Source organism: Kogia breviceps, chromosome 18, assembly GCF_026419965.1.
Source record: "Kogia breviceps isolate mKogBre1 chromosome 18, mKogBre1 haplotype 1, whole genome shotgun sequence".
Classification (NCBI taxonomy): Eukaryota; Metazoa; Chordata; class Mammalia; order Artiodactyla; family Physeteridae; genus Kogia; species Kogia breviceps.
The window spans coordinates 2082256-2103739 of NC_081327.1; the positions used below are offsets into that span (position 1 = coordinate 2082256).

The 21484-nt window shown below is 44.0% G+C and overlaps 1 protein-coding gene across 10 annotated transcripts in view; it reads left to right on the forward strand.

Annotated features, from left to right (window-relative positions):
* Positions 1-5876: 5876 nt before the first annotated feature.
* The window catches only part of LOC131744802 (endothelial zinc finger protein induced by tumor necrosis factor alpha-like), a 181363-nt gene continuing 165755 nt past the window's right edge, over positions 5877-21484 (forward strand). For 4 of the 10 annotated variants that reach the window (XM_067020044.1, XM_067020047.1, XM_067020045.1 and 1 more), the window contains exons 1-2: positions 11746-11812; positions 17521-17647. In XM_067020044.1, coding sequence (XP_066876145.1) covers positions 11780-11812; positions 17521-17647 — 160 coding nt within the window. In that variant the 5' untranslated portion in view covers positions 11746-11779. Of the gene's footprint in view, positions 5898-6001; positions 6018-11743; positions 11813-17520; positions 17648-21484 lie in introns of those variants that run through there. The other 6 variants (XM_067020049.1, XM_059044689.2, XM_067020052.1 and 3 more) reach the window with 4 other exon arrangements.

The following is a 21484-nucleotide window of genomic DNA, read 5'->3' on the forward strand; positions in this document are numbered from 1 at the left end:
AATCCTGTATTTTGTTGTAGAGTGGTTGTAAGGTCTGAATTGTATCCCTCCCACCCCCAAATTCACATATTGAAGCCCTAAACACCAATGTGACTGTATATGGAGAGAGACAGCCTTGGGGGAGGGAATTACGGTTAAATGAAGTGATAAGGGTGGGGCCCTAACCTGATAGAATTGGTAGCCTTATAAGAAGAGGGAGAGACATCAGAGGTACTAGAGAGAAGTTACAGCGACAATTGAGAAAAGTTTCTGGCAATTTAGCCTCAGAAGAACTGACCTTGACCTTTATAGGAAGTTGGTCTGGAGATGACAAGGAGCCATATGGTAAGTTGAGGGAATCAACATTTCTAGATTACAGCAGGAAAAATTCCCACTGCTCGCTCCAGATATGGCCTCACAGGAAGTGTTTGTGCTCCTTGTATCCAAGGAGCCTAGAACTCAGAGTGCATGTACCTCATGGATCATTCTGGAACATTCCTCATAAGGCCAGTGAGTGGTCATCTGTGGGCCACAGTTGTTGTTACTAAACATTTTGAATACAGTTCCCAAAAGGAGACAGTCTGATTTATAGACGATCCAGAGTAACTCAAATTGATTGGTACTAGCACCGCTGAGGATTTCTTCTAGCCAGTATTCCTGAGATTCTAAAACAGTGTTGTCATTTTAAGATACAGTGTTTTCAGAGGAAGTGAGAGACTTTAATCAAATTCTGAATAATTTTAAAGGGAAGGTGATCAAAAGGGAGAAGATGTGACTCGACAAGTTAAGTAGGCATAAGTGGCTTAAAACGAATGTGAACATCAAAGAGTCGGAATAATTTAGAAAGCACATCTTGTTTTGAAAATGCATAATACAGATGTAGGGCTTTTGGGGGGGGTCCATAAAAATTAATCAATTATGTAAACTTACCCATTGAAACTTTTTTTAATCTGTTGAGTATTTCCTTCTTTGGGGAACTAAAATTTAGATATCCTGAAAATGTCCCCTCAATAAGTCTAACAAGAAGAACAAGGGTCTGGAGACCAAGGCTCTTTGGGAGACAGTTTGGCAGCTTCTTACAAGGCTAAACACTACCCAGCAACCATACTTCTAGGTATTAGCTCAAATGAATTGAAAACACAGAAAGCTGCATGTGGGTGCTTACAGCAGTTTTATGAAAGTGGATGAGATGTCCTTCAGTAGGCAAATGGATAAACGTACTGCAGCACAACCAATAGATGATTATTTAGTGATAAAAAGAAATGAGCCAGGGGCTTCCCTGGTGGTGCAGTGGTTAAGAATCCGCCTGCCAATGCAGTGGACATGGGTTCGAGCCCTGGTCCCGGAAGATCCCACATGCCGCAGAGCATCTAAACTAAGCCCGTGCGCCACAACTACCGAGCCTCTGCTCTAGAGCCCGTGAGCCACAACTACTGAAGCCCACATGCCACAACTACTGAAGCCTGTGTGCCTGGAGCTAATGCTCCACAACAAGAGAAGCCACCACAATGAGAGGCCCGCGCACCGCAAAGAAGAGTTGCCCCGGCTCATTGCAACTAGAGAAAACCCGCGTGTAGCAACGAAGACCCTATGCAGCCTAAAATAAAAATAAATTAATTTTTTTTAAAAAGAAATGAGCTAAATAAATGGAGAACTTTAAGTTCATATTAAATGCTAAGTGAAAGAAGCCATTTGAAAAAGGCTATATATTGTCTGATTCCAACTCTGTGACATTCTGGAAAAGACAAAACTATGCAGATAGAAAAAATACCGGGTTCATGAAGGTGGAGGAGGACAAACAGGTGCAGCACAGGACATTTTTAGGGCACTGAAATATATGCTACTGTAATGGTGGATACATATTATGCATTTGCCAAAACCCACAGAGTGTACAACACAAAAGCAACCTTAATGTAAGCTATGGGGTTTTGTTAGTAATAATGTGTCAATATCAGTTCATTAATTGTAACAAATGTTCCACATTAATGCAAGCATTTACTAGTAGGGGAAATTGGGTGCAGGGAGGTGGGTGTATCAGAACTCTGTACAATCTGCTCAATTTTTCTGTAAACCTAAAACTGTTGTAAAAAGTAAAGTCATTAGTAAAAACAAAACCAAAACAAAACAAGAAACCCATAATGAGATATCACTACACGCTTATCAGAATGGCTAAAATAAAATATGTATATGTATAATGGCAACATCCAATATCGGCAAGGATTTGGAGAAACTGGATATCGCATAAATTGCTGGTAGGAATATAAATGGTACGGCCACTCTGAAAAAGTTTGGCAGTTTGCTTAAAAAAAAAAAACTAAACTAAAAATGCAATACCATATGACCTAGAAATACTAGGTCATAAATACTCCTGGGCATTTATCCCAGAGAAATGAAGATTTAGGTTCACACGAAACCCTGTAATAAGGAACAATTAATAGTAGGAGGGCAACCTGTGAAATGGGAGAAAATATTTGCAAACCAAATATCTGATAAGGGGTTAATATCCAAAATATGTAAGGAACCCCTGCAACTCAATAGCAAAAGATAAAATAATTTAAAATGGGCAAAGGACTTGAATAGAATAGACATTTCTCCAAAAAGACATACAAATGGCCAGCAGGTACATGAAAAGGTAAAGAGCATCACTAATCATCAGGGAGATGCAAATCTAAACCACATTGAGATATCACCACACACCTATTAGAATGAATAATATTTTTTTAAAAAAATTGAAGAGGGTGTGGAGAAATCAGAACTTTTGTACCCTACTGATGGGAATATAAAATGGTGCAGCCACTATGGAAAACAGTATGGAGTTTCCTCCAAAAAAAATTAGAAATACCTAATGATCTCACTTCTCGCTTCTGGGTATTCGAAAGTCAGGATCTCAAATAGATGATTTGCACTCCATTGTTCACTGCAGCATTATTCACAATAGCTGAGATGTGGAAGCAATCTAAATGTCCATCAGTGAATCAATGGATAAAGAAAATGGTATACACATAAAATGTAATATCCTTTAACCTTAAAAAAGAAGGAAATTATGCCATATGCCACAACATGGGTGAAGCTTGAGGACATTGTGCTGAGATAAGCCAGATGCAGAAGGACAAATACTGCGTTTAGATGAGGCATCTAAAATAGTCAAACACATGGAAGCAGAGAGTATAATGGTGGTTGCCAGGGTCTTGAGGGAAGGGGAAATGGGGAGTTACTGGTCAACAGGTATAAAGTTTCACTTAGGCAAGGTGATTAAGTTCTAGTGTTCTGTACAGCGTGCCTGTAGTTAACAATACTGTATTATACACTTAAAATTTTGTTATGAGCGTAGATCTTATGTTGTGTTCCTACCGAAATGAAAATTGTAACTGGAGTAGCCCCAAACTGGAAACGTCCCAGATGTGGTAGCCAAACTGGTAAATCCCGACCATGGATTACCACTCAGTAGTAATGAACTATTGATACAAATTAACAACTTAGATAAATCTCCAGAGAATTACGCTGAATGAAAAAAAAATGCCTATTGGTATAACATTTTTGAAATGACAAAATTGTGATGAAAAAATTAGCGATAGTCAAGGGTTAAGGAAGGATGGGGTATGGAGGAAAGTGGGTGTGGCTATAAAAGGGCAACCTGAGGGATCCTAGTGGTGACGGAAACGTTCTGTATCTTGACAATATTCATGTCTGTATCCTACTTGTGACTTTGCAAGTGAAACCGTGCCCTATAGGGTTAACAGAAACTGGTGACTAACAGAAATTCTTCTTTTTTAAAATAAATTTATTTTATTTATTTATTTTTGGCTGCGTTGTGTCTTTGTTGCTGCACATGGGCTTTAACTAGTTACGGCACGCGGGGCTTCTCATTGCCGTGGCTTCTCTTGTTGCGGAGCACGGGCTCTAGGCGCGTGGGCTTCAGTAGTTATGGCATGTGAGCTCAGTAGTTGTGGCTCACGGGCTTTAGAGTAGAGGTTCAGTAGCTGTAGCACACAGGCTTGTTGCTCTGTGGCATGTGGGATCTTCCCGGGCCAGGGATCAAACCCGTGTCCCCTGCACTGGCAGGCGGATTCTCAACCACTGCGCCACCAAGGAAGCCCCTAACAGAAATTCTTGACCTTGTCTTACAGCTCGTTAAAACCACCTCCACTTGTAACCAGCCTTCACTGATCAAGCTCACTTTAATTTTTGCTACAGAAGGTTTGCATGTGCTCCAAGCCACATGTAACCTATACAGTAACACGTTTGCCCAAGTCGTTTTACAGGAACTTGGACTGAGCTGTGTCCAGTTCAAGCTCAAGCCAGTTAAGACTGTTTGGGACCACTGACCCTACACCTGGGCCTTTACAAAGGCCTGATGTGTCTGATGAACAAACTTTTGACATCAGAGGGCCAAAAACTCCTCCCTCAGATCATACTAAGTGCCTCCATTTTGGGACATGCATCCCATGAGAAAGCACGTAACTCAGATTTGCCTGCACAGAACACAGATTACCTCAGCTTTTCTCTACCGCCAATACCTTTTCCTATGCCTAAAATCACCTTGCTTCTTAACCCATAAATATCTCACCCCCCTCGCCTCAGGGAGGTGGATCTGAGATGTTTTCCCATCTCCTCGCTGGGCTGCCTCTGAATAAACCTTTGCTTTGTTGCAAACCTTGACTTTTTGCTGTGCCTTGGGCAAATGAACCTGGTTTGGTAACACAAGACTTCACTCACCCTTGGGGGAACCAGATAAAGGGTACACTGGATCTCTCTCGGTGGTTTCTGTATTTTTTACAACTACAGGCGAACCTACATCTGTCTCAACATATTTAAAGTCATTAATCACCCCTTAAGACTAGCCTCTGTTTCACTACTATATATATAACTAGCAAGGACCTACTGTAGAGCACGGGGAACTCTACTCAATACTCTGTAATAACCTGTATGGGAAAAGAATCTAAATGAAGAGTGGATATAGGTATATGTATAACTGATTCACTTTGCTGTACACCTGAAACTAACACAACATTGTAAATCAACTATACTGTAATTAAAAAAAAAAAAAAGACTAGCTGCTGTTTGCATTTCTGTGGCCACTGAGACATTCAGCAAATGATTTCGGACTTGGCTTTGTGGTTTATGGTGTAACAGACCCAGCCAGGAGCCCTGGTTCCTACCCCAGCTCCCCCACTGTCCCCTTGTGCCACCTCTTTTGTCGGCACCACTGTCCTCATCTGGAAAGTAGCATGGTTGTGAGGATTAGATACGTTCCTAAGTCATAAAACGCCCCAAACAGGAGCTGGCACGTAGGAAACTCAAAATAAGAAGAGTGAATACTTTTTTTTCTTATTATTTTCTGGTTTGTATCTCTATGCTTTACAAATTTTCTACAATTCAGCATGATTATCACGCTCAACAAAATTGCCCAGGATTCTCCCTCAGTCCAGCCCAGAAGTCTGCAGAAGGTGGGCCACAGCCTCCTTTCTCCACCTCCACCCACGCCCCCTCCCTGTCTGGAATTCTCCCTCCTCCCCCACCCACCTTCCTCCCTAAGCAACACCCCCTCCCCTCCTACCTCTCCCCCATCGCTCTCTTCTCCCCCTTCTCTTTCCCCCCATCTCCTCTCTCCCTCCACTCTTCCTCCTCCCCTCCCATCCCTCAATACCACACCCCCCGCACCCCCATCCCCTGCGGCCGCGGTTCCGGTACCGCGGGGACCTCTGGGAGCTGGAGGGGCGCGGTCGGGTCTCGGGTAGGTTCGGGTCCGCTCGGCTCCATTCGGTTCCGCTCGGCTCCATTCGGCTCCGCGGGAGGGAAGGCCTGAGCGGAGGCGGAGGCGCGCGGGCTTCTGGGAAGTGTAGTCCGCCCTTCTGCGCAGGCGCAGTGCGGCCTGGAGGGCGTAGGGCTCCCGTCATTGTACAGACCGACCCGCGCTGGTGAGTCCGGCCACAGGCAGGGCGGGGGCGGGCTCGGGAGGGGGCATTCTGACTGAGGAGAGGGGTCGTGAGGTCACAGGCGAGGGGCCTGAGGGCTGAGAGGATGGTGTACGGGCCCAGGTGAGGGGCATGAGGGCGGAGGGGAGGGTGTGCGGGCAGCAAGAGGGTGTACGGACCGAGGGGAAGGTGTGAGGACTGAAGGGAGAGGGTGTGCGGGCCCAGGCGAGGGGCGTGAGGGAGGAGGGGAGGGTGTGCGCGCCGGGAGAGGGCGTGTGGTCTGAGGGGAAGGTGGGCCCTGAAGGGAGAAGGTGTGAGGGCCCAGGTGAGGGGAGAGCCGGCTCAGAGAGGGCTGGGGAGAGGAGTGGAGGGAGGAGGCTAGTACTGACCTAATGTGATGCAATGGGCAAGGAGGCGAATGTGTGTGTGTTTGCATCAGTGTAAGTCGGTGGGGGGAGGGGGAGAATGCGGGGGGTGCGCACGCGCTCGTGCGCCTACTGGTCTTGGTCTCTGTGGGTGTCTTCTATGTCTAGTCTTTGCCTTCCCTGTTGGGGTGGGGGCAGTGTATCTCTGGGTGACCGCCATGTCCACATCCTTGGTTGTGTGTGGGTCTGCCTTTATTTCTGCCCACGGTGTCTCTGTGTGAGGGTGTCATGCAGGTGTCCACCTGTGTCTCGTCTTTCACTCTGTAGCTGTGTCCCCGAGTGTGAGTGTGTCTGTGAGCATGGGGTGTGTCTCTCCCGAAGTCCGCCCCGTCAGTGTCTCTACCTCTGTGTGTGTGTGTGTGTGTGTGTGTGTGTGTGTGTGTGTGACCTGTGTGTCTCTGTCTCTGGGCCTTTCTGGGTGTTTGTATGCTAGTGCATCTGGGTGCGACCCTCCTAAAAGCATGTGTGGAAAGACTGAACGCTTGGACAGGCAGGCCTAGCAGAGCTACCTCCCTTCTTGTCCTGCAGGTCTCCTGGCCTGGGGCCCCCAGATTCCCCAGCTCCTTCCTGCCCCTCAGAGCCTTGTCCTGCTCATAGAAGGCTCTGGAGGGTTGGGGGGGCAGGAAGTGTGTGGGTGACAGGATGTGGGGCTAAGGCTTCTTCTCTTGCCTTCCACAGGACCTTCTTAAAGGAGGGTCAGAGTCCCCTACCCCCTCCTGACCCGGGGTTGATTTGTTCAGAGGATGTGTATTGGGCCCTCAAAGTGCTGTTCTGGGCACTTTGCTGGGACTACTTCATTTACAAGCCTCCCAGTAATTCCAAGGTAGGGACCTTATCATCCCCATTTTATACATGGGGAAACCGAGGCTCAGAGACTTAAGTGAATGACCCAACTCTATACCCAGGCATCTGGGTTCCAGAGACCCCACACTTAACCCCCAGACAAATGGGAAATCCTTTCTTCCTTTTGGCTCATCTGACACAGAGTTGCAGGATTTTTTCCCCCATGGGAATCTTACCCTTAGAAACAATGGAAGGAAGGAAATGCCAGAAGACTCAGGAAGGAGAGGAGGGAAGTAGCTACCAGCTTTGTAGCCACATAGATCTCAGGCCACATGGGTTCAACAGTCACCAGCCCAGAGCATGTCACTTCCAGGGCCTCTGTGCCTTCGTCGCCTTCATGGGCTCCTTTTTTCATGAAAAAAAAAATTATAGTTTGTGATTACATTGATACGAAGGCAAATATAATCCAGGCCAGATTAGTCATGTTTGTTTGGTTTTTTTAATGATCTTAAATTAAGACATTCTTGTGGGCCCCTACAGGTATCAGGGGCTTTGGGCTCGCTGTGCCTCCTGGGTAAGTCAGCTCTGGTCATGTCCACGTCCAGCCAAAGCCAGTGTTGTTGACCTCACAGTGTAGGGATGGAAGTGAGATGGAGATTGCCAGTCCAGAAAGAACACTCTTTAAAAAAATTAAATTCTGTTTAAAAAATTATGACATTAAAATGAAGTCACTCACCCGGGGAAACAAAGGAATATAAAGAAAAACAATTAGTAGCTCCCCCTTCCCATTCCCCGTCCAACCCCTCGAGGCACCATCTGGTGTCCAGCATTCCATGGCCTTCCGCAGGCCTTTCCCAGGCTCAGAAACACCTACAGAAACACACCCACACGTGCTGGTTCATTTTTATACAGAGGGGTTAAAGTTAGGTATAAAACCAAGTAACTTGCTTTTCTCATTATGACATCACAAATATATATGTCAGCAGATGCAGAACCCACTCCTGTTTTCTAAGGAGACCTGATATTTCACACAATGGATGCCCTGCCATTTATTCAACATTCCTTTGCTGATGGATACTTATATTTTGTTTCTGTTTTTTTTTGTGTTTGTTGGTTTGGTTGGATTCTAGGAACAGTGCTATAATAAACATCTTTTTTCCATCTATAACCCTTTACCTGGAGGTTTTGTTGCTATGGGCAGAGTCCCGGGAACCAGGCTGCTGGGTTATGGGGTTCGTGTTTTGCCAGCTCACTCTCCAGAAATGTTGAGTGACTCCCGTTCCTTCAGCTGTGTGTGGGAGGCCCATTTCTTTGCATCTTTGCCAGTGATAGAAGTTGGCTTATTCATTCACTCAGCTCTATGTTTGGGTACCTCTGGCTGTTATCCTAGATGCTGGAAACACAATCCAAAAATGATCATCTCTGCTCCCCGGGGGCTGCATTCTTGTGAAGGGAAGACAGATGATGAACTTGAAAACTTTTTAAAGAGACAGTTGTCAACAATGATATGGGCTATAAGAAGATGGCAGGGGTGGGCGTTGGTTTCTACTTGAGGGCCCTGGGAGTGGGAGACTTCTCCATGGAGGTGGCATTTGAGCTGACAGTGAGAAGGAGCCAGCCAGGGGAAGAGCATTCCTGTCAGAGGAAGCGGCAGATTCGAAGGCACGTGTACCTGGGGCCAAGTGTTTGAGAGGGGAGTGGAGTGGGAGGGGGAAGACCCTTGGGGCAGACTATAAGGGCCAGGTGGGCAGCGGGGAAGACTGTGGCTGATTTGTAAGGCTGTGGGAAGCCACCGGAGAGTTTTAAGCTGGAGGATGTTTTTGCTGAGGGCTTGCTGCGGGCCAGGCACTCTGCTGTGGCATTTGCAGATGTGAAGTGGTGGGGACACAAGCCCATACCTTTGTGATCCTTTGTGATGTACAGCGGGCCTTCTTTTTTTCGGACGCGCAGGCTCAGTGGCCATGGCTCACGGGCCCAGCCGCTCCGCGGAATGTGGGATCTTCCCGGACCAGGGAACGAACCTGTGTCCCCTGCATCGGCAGGCGGACTCCCAACCACTGTGCCACCAGGGAAGCCCGGGGCTTCTTTTTTTAAATAATTATATTGCTTTTTAATTTGAAATTTCACTGTTTAAAGTTTATAGGGACCAACATTTAATTTGACAATATTCTTTTTTTATTTTTTTTTTTATTTTTATTTTTTAACATCTTTATTGGAGTATAATTGTTTTACAATAGTGTGTTAGTTTTCCCTCTACAACAAACTAAATCAGTTATACATACACACATGCTCCCACGTCTCCTCCCTCTTGCATCACCCTCTCTCCCACCCTCCCTATCCCACCCCCCCAGGCGGTCACAAAGCACAGAGGTGATCTCCCTGTGCTATGCAGCAGCTTCCCACCAGCTATCTAATTTACATTTGATAGTGTGTATATGTCCCTGCCACTCCCCCACTTCGTGACAGCCCCCCCCTCCCCCTCCCCATATCCTCAAGTCCATGCTCGAGTAAGTCTGTGTTTTATTCCCGTCCTACCACTAACCTCTTCATGACATTTTTTTCCCTTAGAGTCCATATATATGTGTTAGCATACGGTATTTGTTTTTCTCCTTCTGACTTACTTCACTCTGTATGACAGACTCCAGGTCCATCCACCTCATTATAAATAACTCAGTTTCATTTCTTTTTATGGCTGAGTAATATTCCATTGTATATATGTGCCACATCTTCTTTATCCATTCATCTGTTGATGGACACTTAGGTTGCTTCCATGTCCTGGCTATTGTAAATAGAGCTGCAATGAACATTTTGGTACATGAGTCTTTCTGAATTATAGTTTTCTCAGGGTATATTCCCAGTAGTGGGATTGCTGGGTCGTATGGTAGTTCTATTTGTAGTTTTTTAAGGAACCTCCATACTGTTCTCCATAGCGGCTGTATCAATTTACATTCCCACCAGCAGTGCAAGAGGGTTCCCTTTTCTCCACACCCTCTCCAGCATTTATTGTTTCTAGAGTTTTTGATGATGGCCAATCTGACCGGTGTGAGATGATATCTCATTGTAGTTTTGATTTGCATTTCTCTAATGATTAATGAGGTTGAGCATTCTTTCATGTGTTTGTTAGCAATCTGTATATCTTCTTTGGAGAAATGTCTATTTAGTTCTTCTGCCCAGTTTTGGATTGGGTTGTTTGTTTTTTTGTTATTGAGCTGCATGAGTTGCTTATAAATTTTGGAAATTAATCCTTTGTCAGTTGCTTCATTTGCAAATATTTTCTCCCATTCTGAGGGTTGTCTTTTGGTCTTGTTTATGGTATCCTTTGCTGTGCAAAAGCTTTTAAGTTTCATTAGGTCCCATTTGTTTATTTGTGTTTTTATTTCCATTTCTCTAGGAGATGGGTCAAAAAGGATCTTGCTGTGATTGATGTCATAGAGTGTTCTGCCTATGTTTTCCTCTAAGAGTTTGATAGTGTCTGGCCTTACATTTAGGTCTTTAACCCATTTTGAGTTTATTTTTGTGTGTGGTGTTAGGGATTGTTCTAATTTCATACTTTTACATGTAGCTGTCCAGTTTTCCCAGCACCACTTATTGAAGAGGCTGTCTTTTCTCCACTGTATATCCTTCCCTCCTTTATCAAAGATAAGGTGACCATATGTGTGTGGGTTTATCTCTGGGCTCTCTATCCTGTTCCATTGATCTATATTTCTGTTTTTGTGCCAGTACCATATTGTCTTGATTACTGTAGCCTTGTAGTAGAGTCTGAAGTCAGGGAGCCTAATTCCTCCAGCTCCATTTCTTGTTCTCAAGATTGCTTTGGCTATTCGGGGTCTTTTGTGTTTCCATACAAATTGTGAAATTTTTTGTTCTAGTTCTGTAAAAAATGCCAGTGGTAATTTGATAGGGATTGCATTGAATCGGTAGATTGCTTTGGGTAGTATAGTCATTTTCACCATGTTGATTCTTCCAATCCAAGAACATGGTATATTTCTCCACCTATTTGTATCATCTTTAATTTCTTTCATCAATGTCTTATAGTTTTCTGCATACAAGTCTTTTGACAATATTCTTTTTTTAATTGAAGTATAGTTGATTTACAATGTTGTATTAATTTCTGCTGTACAGCAAGCAATTTACTTATACATATATGTATTCTTTTTCATATTCTTTTCTCTTGTGGTTTATGACAGGCTGTTGAATATAGTTCCCTGTGCTATACAGGAGGACCTTGTTGTTTATCCATTCTATATATAATAGTTTTTATCTGCTAACCCCAAACTCCCAATCCTTCCTTCCCCCTTGGCAACCACAAGTCTGTTCTTTATGTCTGTGAGTCTGTTTCTGTTTCATAGATAAGCTCATTTGTGTCGTATTTTAGATTCCACATATAAGAGAAACTATATGGTGAAATGGGGTCGGTGGAAATAGTGCCCACCTTGCAGGAGTCTGTTAGGAGGATTAAGTGAGAGGCGTTGGTCTAGTGCTTTGCAGGCGGTAAGCACCTTGAATGTTCGATGTTAACATGTGTGCGTGTCCCTGTTCTCTGCCCCTGTGTGGTCATGTGTGTGTCTGTTCTGTGTGCATTTTGAGGTGGGCCACGGCCTGGTCTCTCACCGTGCCTCCCTCTTTTTCCCCCCTGACCAGAGCCCTCCATTCCCGGTCGCCGTGGGCAGTGGAGGGATGGCCGCCCAGCTGCTGGCTGATGAGGCCCTGGTGAGTCATGTTGCCTCCCTCTCCTTTCCAGAAGGATGACCCTCTGACCCCCAGCCCCGTCCAGGGCCCATGTCCCCACCTCCTGGGGGTTCTGTCCACCCTGAGGAAGGACAGCAGTGCTCAGGGGTGATGCTCCTGTCCACTCTGCCCCCTCCAGGCCCAGGAGCCTCTCTCTTGCCTGTCCCTGACATTGGCTTTGGTCGACCAAGGAGGACAGGGCAGCTGGGGAGTGACTGGTTCTGCCCTGGGGGCCCTCAGGAGAGCACCCAGAAAGTGATGGTTTAAATGTGCACAAGACTCGCTGGAACAAGGCCCACACATTTCAGACAGCAGTTACCTCGGGGGAGGGAGGGCGCCCATGGGGAGGGCACATGGCTGGCGTCCCCGGCTCTCACTGTAATGTGTTACGATGTTTTAACGGGTGGTACGTATATAGCTGTGTATTGAATTCTTCTCTAAGCTTGCTTTTATGCCAGAAATATTTCATAGTAATAAATATATAAATGTTCTTTATAGAAATTAGGGAAAATCCAGTAACCTGGAGGTAAGACAGTATAATTCACCCATAGTGCCTCTACCCAGAGATAACCGTGTGGATTGTGTATTCATTTATTGGCTTCCTTCTCTGATGCTTATTTTTAAAAATTGACCCAGTATTGGCTCTTGAAAGATTTTTTTTTTCCATCCCACTTTAATCGTTAGGATTTCCCCAGCCTTTGAAAACTACAGACATCTCTTGTTTTGGCTGCATAATCAGTGTACCTAAATGTCCATCTGGTATTAGTGAGTTTGACTTTTTAAAAAATCATTTTTCAGTGTTGTAAATAATCTATTGTAAAAGTAAAAGAAAATTCCTGATAAATAAGGAAATGCCATGATCATTACAAAAAGCTTAGAAAATCCAGAAGAGCGTAGTGAAGAGGATCAGAAGGACCCTTGATCTCATCCTAGAAATAACCACCCTCGGGGCTTCCTTGGTGGTGCAGTGGTTCAGAGTCCGCCTGCCGATACAGGGGACATGGGTTCGTGCCCCGGTCCGGGGAGATCCCACATGCCGCGGAGCGGCCGGGCCCGTGAGCCGTGGCCGCTGAGCCTGTGCGTCTGGAGCCTGTGCTCCGCAGTGGGAGAGGCTGCAGCGGTGAGGGGCCCACGTACCGCAAAAAACAACAACAACAACAACAAAAAACCACCCTCGAATGTTGTGTGTCCTTCTCTCCCTGGATACATGTTTTTTGCAAAAATAAGAATCACCCCAGTTGAGCAATTTTTATATCCTGCTTTTTCATCGAAGATTTCATCCTGAGCATTTCTCTGCATTGTTAAAAACTCGTTGGTAACATCCATTTTAATGACTCCATAGAAATTTTATTTGGGGGCCGGCCATACCTGGCTTACTTAATGGTTCCCCTATTGTTTGATATTTATTTGTCCTAGTTATTTATGACTGTTGGGTATTTATTGTGCAAGTTGGATATAAATGATAATTGGATATGTGACAAATGGTATAAACTTTGAGCATGATAGGTGACAAATGGTGTCACAAAATCTTTTCCGAGTAGCACTGTATGTATATTAGTGAGGTTTAGAGGTTTAGTGATTTTTAGAAAATGTTTATTAGCCTTTTCTGTAGGGGGTTAAATGATCTATCTTGTACTTTACCAGTCTCCAGGAATCTTAGTATTCTTGAAGATTTTAAAGAAGTGTGTGTGTATAGAAATATTTGTGGCAAATATACTTCCCAGCTTTACTTTTCGTTTCTTATTTTATATTTAAGTCCAAACGCATTTCATATTTTTAAAATCGAGTCTGTCTCTCCTCCTCTGGTGTCTTCCATTGTCTTTAAACTATAAAAGGGTTTCTCCGTGCACAGGTCACACATCATCTGTTTTTCTTCCTTTTTTTCCATTTATCGTTTGGATGTTAACAGTGAACTTCTGAATCCACCTAGAATTTATTTTGATGTCTAAATGTGTCATTTCACTTACCTGTGAGTTTTGGTTTGTCATGCCTTTATTTATTTAACACCTGTATTAAGATATACCTCACATACCACAGAGTGTACAATTCATTGGCTTATGGTATATTCAGAGTTGTGCAACCATCACCACAGTCAATTTTAGAACATTTTCATCATCCCAAATGGAAGTGTGTACCCAGTGGCACTCACTCCCATTTCCTCTCTTGACCCCCAACCGCTGGCAACCACTCATTTACTTTTTGTCTCCGGATTTGCCTATTCTGGACATTTCATATAAATGAAATCCTATGATATATGGTCTCTTGTGTCTGGGTTCTTTTAGCAGAATTTTTCTGAGATTCATCCATGTTTTAGCATGTGTCAGTACTTCGTTCCTTTTCATGACTGAATAATATTCCCTTGTGTGGGTAGACCACACCTCATTTATCCATTCATTGGTTGATGGACATTTGGGCTGTTTCCACTTTTTGGTTATTAGGAATGCTGCAGTTCAAACATTAGTTTGAACTTGTGTTCTCAGTTCTCTTGGGTGTATACTTAGGAGTGGAATTGCCGGGCGGGTCCTAATATAACTCTGTTTAACTGTCTAAGGAACTGTCAGACTATTTTCCAAATCAACTGTATCATGATGTCTTCATTTTTAACTTGTCTGTGATTATCGTCTTGATTTCTTCTTTTTCCTACTTAATTTAGAAGGACTTGTTGATTATTTTTATTTTGGTATGGTTGGGATTTTTTATTTAAGTGCTTTCTTCTTAATTACATCTAGCGCAAATATATTCTGATTTGCAAAAAATAGAGCCTATCTAATTTCAGCTCTTTGGAATTTGGGGAGGTTTTCCTTGTGGCGAATTGGTTTGTGCCGTTAGACAGGAAACCAAAACAGATGAAGCACGAGAATGAGTGGCCTCAGACATGCACACACAAAGCACTCAGGTTCGGTGCATTTGGGGCTAAACCATACTTCTGGGGAAGTCTCCCCAACCCTCCAGAGGAGGGTGGCCCCTGCTGTCTGCCCTTCAGCGTCCTTTGCTGTAAGGTGTCAGCTCTGAGACTTCCAGGACTGTCCGTTTTGTTTTCAGTGCACCCCTCCCAGCCCAGCCCCAGAGCAGTGCATGGAGCCTACTCAGTAAATATGTTATTTATGGAGGGAGTTCAACGGTGTGGGGCATACTTAGAGAAGGCTCTCTGAAGGAACTATTATATTTTTAAAAGTTAAAATACATAAAAATATAGACGGGGCAACTGGAAACTTTTGGAGGTGATGGATAGCTTATGGCCTCGATTGTGATAATGTTTCATGGGTGCATACTTTCCAAACTTAATCAAGTTGTATTAATTAAATATGTACAGCTTTTATATGTCAATCATACCTCAATAAAGTGGCTTTTTTTTAAAAAAAGGAATTATTAGCAGGACTGGCCAAAGGATGTATGGGCCAGAGAATCAAATAATAATATCATATAATAATAATAACTACTACTGGGGAACTAGGTCCCACATGCATACCGCAACTAAGAGTCCGCATGCCACAACTAAACATATTGCAACGAAGATCCTGCATGGCATGACTAGGACCCAGCCTGGCCAAAATAAATAAATAAATAAATATTAAATAATAATAATAATAACTACTACTAATAATAAGTATATATACAAGATGCATATGAAATGTCAATATCAATCAAATGTAATAGTTGACATTCATCGAGAACTTACTCCAGCCATACCAGACGCTGTGCTGGAACCATATATACATTACCCCATTCAACCCCCATGACAACTACAGAGGGGGACATTGTTAGTATGAACAAATGAAGTTCAGAGAGGTTAAGGCACTTGCTCAAGGAAAAGACAGCCATTGAGGTAGAGCCAGGATTTCATTGCAGGCTTCCAGGCTCCTGAGCCCACACTCTCAACCACTGCCTTGTACTGCTTCCTCATCAAACAGTAGTGACCCACGAGGCAGAGGAGGCCAGCATGAGCCCAAAGCCTCTGGGTGGGCACATGGGGACCATGATAGGACTGGCCAGGAGGTGAGGCCTCCTCTCAGGGAGGGTGAGCCAGCTTTCACGGTTCTCATGTCAGGGGCTCAGAGCACTGGGGAGAGCCAAGGACCTGTGGATGTGGGTGGCAGTAACAGTAGCTGATGGTAATTAAGCACCTACTGTATGCTGTGCACTGTTCTGAGTGTCAAACATGGATTAACTCATTTAATCCTCACACCATCCTTACTCACTGACCCATGTATTCATTCAGGAACTATTCATTGAGTGCCTACTATATGCCAGGCATTGTACTAAACACTGGGGAAATAGTAGAGAGCAAGACGGATGTATTGGTTTGCTAGGGCTGCCATAACAAAGTACCAGAGACAGGCTTAAACAACAGAAATATATTTTCTCACAGTTCTGGAGGCTGGAAGTCAAAAATCAAGGTGTTGGCTGGGCCATGTTCCTTCTGAGGAGTCTAGAGAATAATCAATTTCAGGCCTCTCTCTCAGCTCCCAGTAGTTCTTGGCTTGTTTTCACATGGTATTTTCCATGTGTGCGTGTCTCTGTGTGCAAGTTTCTTCTGTTTAGTAAGGACACCAGTCATATTGGATTAGGGCCCACTACTCCAGTATGACCTCATCTTAACCAGTGGCCCTATTTCCAAATAATGTCCCATTCTGAGGTGCTGGGAGTAGGACTTCAACACATGGATTTGGAGGAGAGGAAGCATAATTCAACCTATAACAAATCCTTAGAATAGTACCTGGTACATAGCAACTGCCTATGAAGTGATAGGTGTTGTGACCTACAGTTCAGAACATCATTGTCATCACCATCATCATTACCACAACCATTGTCACCACCACCACTATCTCCACCACCACCAGCACCACCATCACCATCACCACCGTCATCACTGTCATCATTTATCACCATCACCACCACCATCACCATCATCATCATCATCATCATCTCTCCCTGCTCAGCCACATTCATTTCATCCCCAGGGCTTACGGCATCAGCTGGAAAGGCTCTTATGCTTCCACCACATGAACTTCTCATGATTCCTCAATGGTCTAATCTGCCTTTTAAGCCTCATATCTTGATCCAAGCTCTTCCTCCCTCTGGAATCTCCCCCAAGGACCTGACCACTGATCCTCCCCCCAGCCTAAACTCAGTGTCACCTTGCTGAAGTCTTCCCAGACGCCCCCTAAGGCTGCCATTGCTCAGGCGCCTGGAGAATTTTGTTCATACCTTCATGACAGTATTGACCAGATTGTGGGTCAGTTACAGGTGTTTTTGTCTGCCCCTCCTTTGAGGAACGTGTTCTTAAACCGTCTGTATCTGTGTCCCAGCACCTTGCTCAGTGCCTGCAGCTTTGTAGGGGCTCAGGAATCTTTGGTGAACTCCTGGGTTCCATCTAGGTTTCTGCCTTTGCTGGGCTTCTAATGAATGTGTTGATTCACTGGATTATGATCATTTTGCCTTTGATTCCTTCTCTGTCTCTCAAATCTGTGACTTTCTGCTCTAAACAGCGTCATATTTGTTTTATTTCTCTGTCAGAGGACCATCCCCAAACAATGAGGCACCAAGATAACTGAGTGGCTGGTCCTTGTTGAAATCACTTGAGATACATCCTGTGTGCCTTCCCTAAATCCTCTTGGCTTTTCTGGCCATTCTTCCAGACCCCTGTAAGGAGGGCCCTGCGGTGAGTGGTTGTGGGTTTCCTCTTACAGGAGTCAGTGACGTTCAGGGATGTGACTGTGGACTTCACTCAGGAGGAGTGGCAGCAGCTGGAACCTGCCCAGAAGGACCTGTACAGAGATGTGATGCTAGAGAACCTCCAGAACCTGGTCTCACTGGGTAAGGGGCAGCTTCGCTGAGTTACTTACCATCAGCCTGTCACGTGAGGACTACAGAGAGATAAGAAAAAAGATTGACAGACTTGACTACGTAGAAAGTTTAAATCACTCAAAGCTAAAAATAAAGTTAACAGATGATGAAATGGGGAATAATATTTACCACATGGATAACAGTCAAAGGATTATAATTATGTAAAGAGCTCCTAGGAATAAATAAGAAAAAGACTGAATGATGGCCAGCCTTATAGCTGGCAGTTCATAAATGTGGAAATACATGGAATTATGCTTTATAAAAGATTTTAAAATCTTACTAATAGTCAAAGAAATACAAACTGAGTCAAAGAAACACAGTTTTTGCTCATGAGGTACACAGAAATGAAAAAGAATAATAGCCTGTATTATGAAGGTATCGGGAAAGGGACTGTGTCCTTTTAGGAGTATAATGTTGGGACAACTCTTTTGGAGGACAGTTTGGCATTATCAGCCAAATTTTGAACAATTCCATTTTTAGGGATCTGTCCTTTAGAAATCTTTCTATGTACAAAGTTTTCCATAGGAAGAAAAATAGAAATGACCTAAATGCCCACCTGTACAAGACTGACTAACATATCAAGGTGTAGCCATATGATGGAAACCATGCTTTTCAAAGATGAGCACTCTTTTGTAGGCATTGACATGGAATGATGTCCCTTGATGTGTTGTTGAAACACTAACTTTCAGAACTAGAGTATGGTCCCATTTCTTCAACAGCTTTTGTGGAAGTATAACTGACCTATAATTAACTGCACATTTTTAAAGAATAATTCAATGTATTTCAACATCTGTACACATCCAGGAAACCATCACCATGATCCAGATAATGAACATATCCATTACCCCAAAGAGTTTCTCATGCCCCTTGGTAATATCTCCCTCCCCTCCCCGTACCCACCCTCCATCCGCAGGCAACCACTGGTCTGCCTTATGTCACTGTGGTTTAATTTGCATATTCTAGAATTTTATATACATGGAATCATACAGCATGTAGTCTCTTTTTGGTCTGACTTCTTTCACTGAGCATGATGATTTTGAGGTTCACCCATGTTGTTGTATGTATCAATAGTTCACATCTTTTTATTGCTGAGTACCATTCTGCCTATGGATAGACCACAATTTGTTTATCCATTCACTTGTTGATGAACATTTGGGTTATTTCCAGTTCTGGACTGTTACAAATAAAGCTGCTGTGAACGTGCGTGTACAAGTTTTTCTGTAGGCATATCTTTCTCTTGAGTAAACACCGGTGAGTAGAATGGTTGGGTCAGATATGAGGTGTGTATCTAACTTTTTAAGAAACTCCAAACTTTTTTCCAAAGCAGTTGTAACAGTTGACATTTCCACCAGCAGTGTGTGGGAGTTTCAGCTGCCCCGCGTGCCGGCCGAATCTCGGTATGCTCACTCTTTCCTTTCGGCCATTCTCGTTGGCGTGTAGTCTTGTCATATCGAAGTTTTCATTTGATATTGAGAATCTTTCCATGTGCTTATTTGCCACATGTATATTCTCTTCAGTGAAATATCTGCTCAAGTCTTTTGCCTGTTTATTTAGTTGGGTTGTTCGTTTCCTTATTATTGAGTTTTGAGAGTTCTTTATATGTTTATTATTATTATTATTGACATAAGTCCTTTATTGGGTAGATGCTTTGCAAACATTTTGTCCATTCCGTGGGTAGACTTTTCTCTTTTTTGATGGCATCATTTGAAACACAAACATTTTTAATTTTGATGTGTTCAATTTATTTATTTTGTTGTTGTTGCTTGTGCTTTTGGTTTCGTATCTCAGAAACCATTGCCCAACCAAGGCCATGAAAATTTACTCCTGTGTTTTCTTCTTAGAGTTTAACAGTTGTAGCTCTTCATGTACATCTTTGGTTCACCTTGAGTTAATTTTTGTGAATGATGTTAAAGAGGGGTCTAATGTCACTCCTTTGAACGTCGCTATCCAGGTTCCCCAGCATCATTTGTTTGAAGAAAAGTTTTGTTTTGTTTTGTTTTTTTGCGGTACGCGGGCCTCTCACTGCCGTGGCCTCTCCCGTTGCGGAGCACAGGCTCCGGACGCGCAGGCGCAGCGGCCATGGCTCACGGGCCCAGCCGCTCCGCGGCACGTGGGATCCTCCCGGACCGGGGCACGAACCCGCGTCCCCTGCACCGGCGGGCGGACTCCCAACCACTGCGCCACCAGGGAAGCCCTAAAGAGAATTTTAAAATCTGAAGTCAAATTGATAAATTATTTTCCTTAGGGATCATGCTTTTGGTGTCAGATTTTAGAAATCTTCGCCTATCTCAAGGCCACAAAGGTTTTCTTCTGTATGTTGTATAGTTTTAGGTTTCATATTTTGTTCTGTGATCCCCTTAGAGTTAATTCTTCTAATGACGCAAAATGTTAATTCGAGTTCACTTTTTTTGTCAAATAGATGTCCTGTTGTTCCGCCATGTGTTGAAAAGACTGAATTTTTCCACTGAAGAGTTTTCTCCACTGAATTGCCTTTGCATTTTTGTCAGAAATCAGCTGCCCATGTACGTGCGGGTCTAATTCTGGACTCTGTCTGTTTCATCCATCTATTTGTCTTGACACCAGCACCACATCATGTGGCCTGCTTTCATTTTTGCCTTTGTGGCTTGCGTTCAGTCTAGGACGACTTAATCTCCACAAGACCCTTCTGAGTGTTCTGTGCAACGCCCCATGCATTATATGGTGCGAGTTACACGGCTGGTGTGAGGAGGCACTGTTCCCAGCCCTGTGTCGGCTCTGGGTACTGTTTTCAATTCCTTTTGGGTGGTTTTTCTCCAGCCTTGGGTCGTTTCTGTGTATGAGTGTTCTAATCAGTAACCCAAGTCCTGGAGGGAGGACCTTGCCTGTCTCCAGAGCCCGCTCTCCACACACTTTCCTGTCCAGTACTCTGTCCTGTGAACTCCACCTGCCTCCATCTCTCAGTTCCATCTCCTCAACTCAGGGAGTCTGCCGGGCTTTGCCTCAGTTTCCCCTCCTGTGCTGTGGCCTGGGAACTTTCCTGTGAGTAAGCTAGGTGGTCGTAGGGCCTGCCTCTTTTGAGTCCTATGTCTCAGGAATCACTGCACTTTGTTGCCTGATGTCCAGTGTCTTGAAAACCTTTGCTTTATATATTTTGTCCTCTCTTCCTCCAGTGTCTTGAAAACCTTTGCTTTATATATTTTGTCCTCTCTTCCTCCCATTGCTTTAGGCTGTAGGCTGGAGGGAAATCTTATCTTTGTTACTCTATCTTGGCCACATTTTAGAAAAACAACAACAACAGTGTGTGTTCATATGTGTGTGTGCATAACGGGGTGTGTTGTGTGTATTTTTTTAAAGTATGCACTGGGAAAAAAATTCTAAAAAGATGCATCAAACTGTTAGATGGTGAGATTGCAGGAGACTTCCATTTTATGTTATTTTTTGATGTTTGATGTTTGGTTTTTTTTTTTTTTTTTTTTTGTGGTACGTGGGCCTCTCCCATTGCGGAGCACAGGCTCCGGACGCGCAGGCTCAGCGGCCATGACTCATGGGCCCAGCCGCTCCGCAGCATGTGGGATCTTCCCAGACCGGGGCACGAACCCGTGTCCCCTGCATCGGCAGGCGGATTCTCAACCACTGCGCCACCAGGGAAGCCCTGATGTTTGATGTTTGAATTAACAAGTGTGAATTACTTTGTGATCAGAAGCAATTGTGGAAATACATAATATGGGAAAAGAAACTATAAACGACAAGAAATCTAGTACCATGAAAAAAAATCCACATTTAGACCAAAAGGAATGAATAACATTTTGGATGTTTGTAGCTTGTTGC